General features: G+C 47.3%; 1 protein-coding gene across 2 annotated transcripts in view; it reads left to right on the forward strand.

Moving 5' to 3' along the window:
- PRKRIP1 (PRKR interacting protein 1) overlaps nucleotides 1–8,974 on the forward strand; it is a 36,955-nt gene that overhangs the window by 17,292 nt on the left and 10,689 nt on the right. The window contains exon 6 of one of the 2 annotated variants that reach the window (XM_027861739.1): nucleotides 7,963–8,502. The exons of the other annotated variant lie outside the window; for it this stretch is intronic. Coding sequence (XP_027717540.1) covers nucleotides 7,963–8,039 — 77 coding nt within the window. The 3' untranslated portion in view covers nucleotides 8,040–8,502. Of the gene's footprint in view, nucleotides 1–7,962; nucleotides 8,503–8,974 lie in introns of those variants that run through there. 2 annotated transcript variants of the gene reach the window in all.

Genomic DNA, 8,974 nt, shown 5'->3' on the forward strand with positions numbered 1-8,974 from the left:
CTCTTGGGCCAGCTCCGCAGGGTCAGCTCCATCTAGCTTCATGTTAGAGGCCAGGCTGTAGGCGTTCTTCAAATTCTTGGTTTTCCTGTGGAGATATTTAGGCCAAACTTCTGAATAATTGTGGACCTCGTTTTGGAGGGCTTCGTGTATCAATACCATATCATCCAGAAACAGAAACATCTTTTAAAAATGTTTTCTGTTGTGTTTCCGGTTAACAACAATCTATTCTTCTCACCCAAGCTACCCCAAATCTCCATTGGAAAAAAAAGACAATGAAAACCTTGTAACACATCGGTAGTCAGACCAGCTCATTCCCACACCGACTGTCCAAGCAGCGGGTCTCGGTCAGCACCCCGAGTCCGTGATCTCCGGCAGGAGGGGAGCAGCACCTTCCTCAGCTGTCGGTGGTTACTGTATCCCTGGTTCTCCTGGTGCTGCTCAGTGCACTCTGCAGCAGTTCATTCTGACCTCAGGTTTCTGTGAGACCGTCCACTTTGTCATCAGTTTCAGCACGATGTTATTTCATCACATTCGTATGCCATAATTTGTTCGTTCCCCGGTTGAGACACACACCCCTTTCCAGTTCTTTGCCACCACAAAAAGAGCTGCTATAAATATGTGTGTATTCATGGGTTTTGTTCTCTTTTGGGGGATAAGCCTAGCATTGGTGTGGGTATTACGTCACTGAGTCAGAGAGCGGGTAGATACAGTTGACTGGCTCTGAGGGCCCACTTCCAGCCCACTTTCCAGAACGACTTGCCCAATTTCCAGCTCCAGCAACAGGTTTTTGAGGGCCTCACTGTGCACAAACAATCTCCGCTGTTGCAACTCTGCACCGCACGTCCTCTGGGATTACTCAGAGTGACCTTTGCTGCAGACTTCAGGGAATCTTGGTGATGTTGCCCTGTGTTTGGAAGATGCCATGTTGGAGGAGGAAGGGAGGTTGCCAAACCAAACGCCTTTTTGTAGTTGATAAACAATAAGCCCATAAGTTCTCTATACTTTTCATACCAGTGATGGTCAGGATGTGCTCTGCCTCTAACCTACTCACGGTCACTCCCAGTTTACGTGGAGATGATGCTTGTGACAATTTTGTATGGATAGGCTTATGAAGTCAGCAGCCGGAGGTGCAGTGGTTAGAGCATTGGGCCTAAAGTCAGGAAGACCGGAGTTCAAATCTGGCCTCAAACACTTAGTAGCTGTGTGACCTTGGGCAATTCATTTAACCCTGTTTGCCTCAGTTTCCTCATCTGTAATATGGGGATAATAATAATAGCACCTCCCTCACAGGGTTTTTTTGAGGATCAAATGTAATTTTAAAGTGCTTGGCACAGTGTCTGGCACATAGTGAGTGCTATATAAAACGCTTATTCCCTTTCCCTCCCCTCTTTTCACTTTCCTTTTCTCCTTTTTAAAATCTTTTTTTGCTTTAGGCAGTTGGGGTTAAGTGACTTGCCCAAGGTCACACAGCTAGTACGTGTCAAGTGTTTGGTCTGAGGCCGGATTCGAACTCAGGTCCTCCTGGCTTCAGCGCTGGTGCTCTATCCACTGCGCCACCTAGCTGCCCCTTAAAATCTTTCTTTTGAAAATTGTTAGGGAAAATTGTTTTGTTTAGCAAATTTCCCAGTAGATGGGCATTGACTTTATTTCCAGTAGTTTGCTCCTGTGAGAATTGTTGCCATGAATATTTGGAAGTGCTTGAGATCTTTCCATCTCCGATCTCCCTGGGCCATATGCTTACCGTGGGATCTCTGGGTCATAAGGTGTGGACATTTTTGTCTTAGCCCAATTCCACGTTGCTTTCCAGAATGGTTGTACCAATTAACAGCTCTTCCAATGGTTTATTAATGTGCCTGTCTTTGTACAACTCCTCCAATGTTAATTATTCTTACCTTTTGTTACCTTTGTCAATTAGGTGTTCAGTGAAACTTCAGCACTATTTCAGTTTGCGATTCTCTTAGTAGTGATTTGGAGTCAGTCTTTCATATCATCAAAATGTGAAGTTTTTCTTTCATGTCCTTTGACCACTGATCCATTTGGAGAATGGGCACTGGGTCTTATATTTGCATTTGTTCCTTCCATATGATTTCTACCCCCCTGAAGAGGCATTAAGGCAGGACCTAATAAAGACCAGTATAGACATGACATTTTTAAAAACACAAGAACAGCCCTAGAGGAATGGCTCCAGCATTTTCAGGAGATCTTTTCTGGGGGCTTTATGGAAGGACTTTGTCGTGAATGGCACAGGACAGGAAGGCCTGGGTGGCTTGTGTTCTGCCCCGTTGAGGGAGTGTGCCTCTGTGGATGCCCTAGGCTGGGGATCAGTCAGAGTTCAGGGTTAGAGTTAGAATTCTGGAATTCTGTTCTCTACTTTTAATCAAAAGAGCAAGAAAGCTTGAGAAAACACAGACATCAGCAGTCTGAGAAAGAAGGGAGCCCATGGATACTCAGTAGCTGTTGAATGTAGTCAGATGCCTAAAAGTGAGTATCTCTTCTGGCTGATTTCTGTGTCCTCTGTGTGGAGAATGGAACAGGGGTGAGTGAGGTGGTGCAGAATTATGCCCTTGAGGGGGTAGCTAGGTGGCACAGTGGGCAGAGCTCTGGCCTTGGAGTCAAGAGGACATGAGTTCAAATCCAGTCTCCGACACATGACACTTACTAGCTGTGTGACCCTGGGCAAGTCACTTAACCCCAATTGCCTCACCAAAAAGAAAAAAAAATTATGCCCTTGAGAGCTTTGGTCATCAGAGAAGATTTCAGTTTGTTCATTGAAGTTTACTTAGTAAGGCTGTGAAGTACATTATTATTATGCATTATTTTTAAAGTGGACTTGAGATTTTGTAGTCAGAGGGGGCTCCCAGGGAGGAGCTTCCTCTTGCACTGGGCACTGAGTGGTCACATGAGGTGTCAGGGACAGGACTGGAACCCATGACGACCAGCTGTGCCCACCCTGCCTCACTGCCTCTATACGTTACTCTGGTGTATCATCATTCTAATAGCTTATCCTTGTCATACATTTTATCTTTTGGTTCGCACACCAACCCTGTAAGCTAAGCATAGCAGTATTACTACCATTAAGTAAAAGTTATACAGTGCCCTGCACATAGTAGGTGCTTAATCATTGCTTACTCGTTCATTCCATTCAGCAGCTGGAGTAAAGGATGTTATCAGTAAACTGTATAATTGGTAAAGAGCTGGATTGGTCAGGTGGCTGCATTGGACAGCCAGACAGCCCTTGTGCTCCAGGGATCCTCATGCTGTCATGAGAAGGAAGGTGTAAATGCCCAAGCTTGTTGGGGGACCCTCTGTGGAATGCACAGGCCCACGTGGCTTATGATTTGCATCTACATCAATGAGAGGACACGCCCATTATTTTAGCCTTCCAAGATCTGTGTGGATCAGGGCTCTGTTGTCCCATTAACTGTCCTGCTCAGCTCTGTTTGAGTTGTAATTTGACTTACTGTAGGGTATTCAGGGGTGACACTTAGGAAGGGGAAGGGCCCTGAGTTCACCACAGTGAAGATCAACAGCTCTGGCAGTGTTTAACCCAGAAAGGTACCTGTCATGTGGAGGGGCATTCGATTTGTGTCGGGGACCCAGAGAGAACAGCAGTGAGTGAAAGTGGCAAAGAGGTCAGTGTAGGCTTGAGGAACTTGTGAACGGTTCCACTTGTCCTGAGGTGGAAGGGATTGTCTCTGGGTGGGGGGCACATTCTAATGGGCGTTCCTTTTGGGTATGGCTCAGACTAGGAGACTGCTGAGGTCTCTTCCAGTTCTAAAATTCTATGACAAAGTGCCGTCTATGCATACATGCAAGTTATTGATGATACAGAGCATAGCACCAGAGAAGACATGGTCTCAACTTTATCTGGATCATCGTTTTCAGTTTTGGGCACCATCATTTAAGACAGAGATTGGTAAACTGGCATAAGCAGAGAAGGACGACCAAGGCCATGAAGGGCGCATGAATCCATACGATCTGAGGATTGGTTGAAAGAATTAGGCACGTGTGGCCTGATGAAAAGAAGGCTTAGAAGGCGCACGGTGGAGGCCTCTAGCGTTTGAAGGGCTGTTGTGTCAAATGGGCTAGATTGTTCTGGGTAGAAGTTGTAACTAGGGAGACGTCTTGACAACCAAGCTGACACGAGACCTGTCCAGAAGAGACGGATCAGGGAGGTCTTCATGCAGAGGCTGGCTGACCATTTGTGGGCTGTGGTTTAGTGTATGGATTGGACTCTGACTGTTGAGGTCCTTTCCAGCTCTCACGTTTTGTGATTCTACTCATCGACTCTAAAAACTGCCCTTCAAATCAACACTGACTCATTTAGAGCATTCATCCGCTGCCCACATTGTCCCCGGCAGAGAAGGCAGCAGAGAGCCCATTAGGAGCTTGGAGGGACTCCCTGTTTCTTATGGCCTCTGTGTCTTTGGCCTGTCCTCCTGGAGCTGAGGCCAGCGTGGCATGGTCCCTCATGGCTGACACTTAGCCAAGAGCTTGTGTTCACAAATCAGCCTTTGAACAGTGAGTTTGTCATCAATTAAAACTAAGCTTAGTGACCTGAATAGTTTGTAGGTTCTGACTTTAAAAAATCCTGTCTGTTTGCTGTGTTCTGGCCCTGTGCAGCCTCTCCTATTTTCTGGTCTTTCAGAGAGTCGATCTGCCAGTGTCGGAGAATGCTGTTTGCTCCTGCTGGCGGCAGGGAGGCCAGGGTCCTCTTCTCTCGGCACCTCACTTTTCTTGGGTTAGCCGTCTTTGTTCTGTCCTTCCAGTTCAGTAGCGCTCCTGAGCAGAGACAGAAGCAGGGCAACAGTGGATGCGGCTGCCTGTCCTCTCCATCATCTGCGTGGCAGCTCTGTCTCTCCCTTCATCTTCCTCTGGTCTCCCTGTCATACCCTCCTTCTTGAACACTTCCTCAGGGGGTTCGATTTAGCTAGGGAGCGGGGGGAATTTCCTGGTTTTCACCAGCAGCCATTACACCTCCTTTCCCCAATTCCCTGGACTTGCTCCATTCCAGTGACCAGAAAAGGGAATCTCTACAACAAATTCTTTTTTTTTTTTTTTTTTTTAATTTTTAGGCAATTGGGGTTAAGTGACTTGCCCAGGGACACACAGCTAGTAAGTGTCAAGTGTTTGGTCTGAGGCTGTATTTGAACTCAGGTCCTCCTGAATCCAGGGCTGGTGCTCTATTCATTGTGCCACCTCGCTGCCCCTCTACAACATATTCTTGTGTGTGCCTGCTGTCCAACATGGTTTGTGACCCAGTTATCCACTTAAGTTGGAAGACTCATTCAAAAGAAAATGCCTCCATTTTCCAAGCCTCTTTAAATGGTCTTCAACTGCTCACCCTAGTCTGTTGGCTTCTCCCTTCTCCCTGAAGCTGGCACCCTGTAAAGGTGCATTTCAGTCTCTGCTCTGCCATGAATACCCTTCAGACTCCCCTCATTTTGACATTCTTCAGTCAGTCACTTTGCTGGAGTAGCTGTGGTTGGTGGCAATGCCCCTGAGCCCTGGGCTGGCAGGATGAGGCCCAGGAGGAGGTCGTGTGCACTTCCGTGGCCTTATCCAGGGAGCTTCTGAGGTACAGATTGGTTATCCAGAAAACATCTGCTTCACCTGGAGCAGGGTTGCTCACTGGGAGGTTTACTTCTTTCTCTGAGGCCATTGACATGGGCCGCTTTCTTTGAAGATGGAGCAAGAGGGCACAAGCCGTCTTTGTGTTCTGTTCTCTTGCTTCACTGACCTCTTGCTGGGGGTGAAGAAGCTCGATGTTGCCCTGTTGGTGCATCTCCCATCCCTCCCTCTGCACATGGTGCCCCTGCCCAGGGGTCTGAGATTGGAAACAAGAAGGCCACATTTGGGGGGCTATTTACAGTTCAGTTTGGTGTCCGATAAGGGCAGTTTGAATAGTTGGCATTTCATGCATCAGTTATACTTAATCTTCAGTGTTATCAAGCCAGTAATAAATGACTCAGGGTTGGTTTAAATTATGTTTCCTGTGATTGCTGAAAATCAGCTTGGCGCCCTGTGTGGGTGGGAGCAGCATTTCTAAAGTCAGTGTGACCTGATTTAAAAGATGTCAGTTCTTCTGAAAACTGCTTTATGCCCCTCTGGAAACTGGGAAACTCCAAAATACCTCGGATCTTAGGTTTGAACACCCCAATGATCCTATTCTCCAATCCTGCAATTTTATTTGTTTTAACTTTTTTTCAATTAATTAGCATCTTGTCTCCTTCCCGGCTCTTCCTTCCACTCCCCTTTTGGGAAAAAAAGAAAAACAAAGTCCTTAGCACAAATATGCGCAGTCAAGCAAAACAAATTCCTTTGTTAGCCCGGTCCATTTTCCATTTTGAGTCACAAGCTCATCCCTCACCCACCAGGAGCTGTGAGGTCAGTCAAGTAAGGCCCGTGGGACTCAGCCCCGGTGCTCTGGTGCTCTGGTGCTCTTTCCATCGTGCCATACTGGCTCCGTCGTCCAAGACTAAATTCCGGAGAAGAGTAACCAGCTGAAAATACAGCGTACAGACAGACACCAGTGTAGGAGGAGAAGGCCCGGGGGACCGTGAGGGCTGTATTCCAGGAAGGATGTGGAGGTCATCCCACAGAAGATGCCTTTGATCCAGAAAGGAGAAGTAGAAGCCGTGGATGGAAGAGGCCAGGTGCGAGTTTGAGATCCGAGACTGTCTTGGGTGGTGATGGGGGACCTCGCCTTCCAGCAGAGGCTGCAGAGCCATTTGTGAGGAGCCTCCAGGAAAGATGCCTGTTTAGGGATGGGCCCGAGGGGATGGTCTCTGAGCTCCCTTCTGATTCTAGGACTCTTGATTAAATCAGTTTGGGAACATGAATTCTGCTCTGAATGGATGCTGGATTCTGGATTCTAGTACATTGGCGTGTCTAGAGTTGGAACAAAGAAGCTCGGTGTTCACTTCTCTAAGGGGGGAAGGGGTGTAATCAGAGTGGGCAGCCCTTCCCTTTGGGAAGGTGGTGGAAAAAAGAGGAGAAACAACCAGGAAAGAAGGGAGATAGGGTTCAATCACAAACTGTTGTATGTGTGTTTTTGTATCCTGAGCTTTGAGCGGCCTTGTTTTCTTCTCTCCTTTTTCCTTCAGACTTATTACTTTCCATTTTGTAAAAAGTGTTCTATTTACCCCAGGCTCGTCTCCAATGATGAGGTTATGGTGGACAGATAGAGCGTTCTTCTACTTAATCAGAGCATCTGGAGAGCTCCAGAGGGTTCTGACAGGCTGGGACAGATGCTGAGGGATCCCCAGACTGGAGGGTGCAGGTTCTCGGGCATCATTTAATTAGGGCTTGCCAGTTGTAAAGAGTAGCCCATAGGGCTCTATCTGTTATGCTGGCTTCTTGCAGAATTGGAGGGCATAGTGTTTTACAGCATTTTTGTGATAGTGCCCTCAGTGGATTCGCACTATGTCCCCCTCTGTTCTCCCCACTCCCAGATCTCCATCATTTGAAGATCTGAATATCTGAAAGCCCAGCTCAGTTTGGCCATTACCTCCATGAGGCCTTGCCAGACATCCACCATTCACCTCCTGAGATAGGAAAGAGCCCTTTCTGTTACCTCATAGCACTTGACCTGGACCTCTCTTCCAGTCAGTCAGTCAGTCAGTCAGCAAACATTGATTAAGGGCCTGCTCTGCCAGGCCCTGTGCACTCACATGCCCAATGAGGCTTCCTTCACCTTCCTTCACGGTACATCATGTAACCTTTAAGTGGGGCCTGTTCTTTACTGTGTCCCAAGCTCCAGGCCTGGTGTCTGGCATGGAATAGGCACCTTGTCAAGGTCACATTGCACTGAGGATGGCGTCTGCTTTCTGTAGCTTCTTGGTTTTGCCTGGTCATTGACATGAACTTTTGAACTTGAGCCCCTTTATTTTTTTCCCCAAGGTACTTGAGATGCCATTCTAGCACTGATGTACTTACAGCGTCATTTTGTCCTGTTGACAGGCTCTGACTGTTCTCAAGAGCCTGCGTCCAGTGACAGTCAAGAAGAGGAACAGCCCAGCTTTGTGGTGGGGCGATAATGGAGGTGGCTGGCGTAGCGGTGGGCAGATGTGCGTGCCACTAGCTTTATGATCCAGAGCCCAGGACATCTGAAACAGCCCTGGCTATGTACGAAGGGCTGAGCATCACGTCCTCCTCAGGCCAAGAAGCTTGGTAGAGACACAGCTAACGGGATCCCATTCTGAACTGGTCATGGCCTGGCCATGCAGTCTGGCCAAGCACGTACTGGACCAGCGTTCATACTAAACCAAGAGTTGCTTTCAAACGTGGGGCACCCCTGGAATCTCAAGCACGGTACCCCCTAACACCAAGGTAGCGATATGGAATGGTGTTCAATGACTTCTAGCTATGGAGGAACGTTTTCAGGCATCTTAACAATGATGGGGCTTGGAGGTCAGTTTCTCTTGTAGAAGTTTTCATTTGGTAAAGGGCAAAAAGTCTGTGGGCTTTTGTTTGGACATAATAAAACAGATGAAGACAAAAGCAGTCTGTACTTGAAGTGATGTGTGCCCAGACCATGCCTAGAAAAGGCCAGTGAATGGACAGCTTCTCGAGCACTGTGTTAGAAGCCGTTTGGCAGCTCTTTTAGCTGACAGAGATGGGGAAGATGACTTTTTAGCAAAGGAGCCCTATTTTCTCCTACACTACCCATGCCTGCCACTGTTCACCCAAGTTACTCGGGACTGACAAGTTGCCCAGACATTTATTTATTAGGGATTGATGAACATGCTAGATGGGAGGTTTAGGTGTTAAAAACGTGGTTTTTTTTTTTAATCTCAAATATTTTTCATTTTAATTGGAAACAAGCCCAGATATGATAACCTTTAATAATTCAAGTGTGAATTGTGAGTCCCTAATTGAGGATATGAAAATAGGGCACAGCTAAATGCTGTGTGGCGGGTGGGAGAGTGTGTGTGTGTGTGTGTGTGTGTGTGTGTGTGTGTGTGTGTGTGTG

The sequence above is a fragment of the Vombatus ursinus genome, unplaced genomic scaffold (assembly GCF_900497805.2).
Source record: "Vombatus ursinus unplaced genomic scaffold, bare-nosed wombat genome assembly UNPS02014768.1, whole genome shotgun sequence".
Classification (NCBI taxonomy): domain Eukaryota; kingdom Metazoa; phylum Chordata; class Mammalia; order Diprotodontia; family Vombatidae; genus Vombatus; species Vombatus ursinus.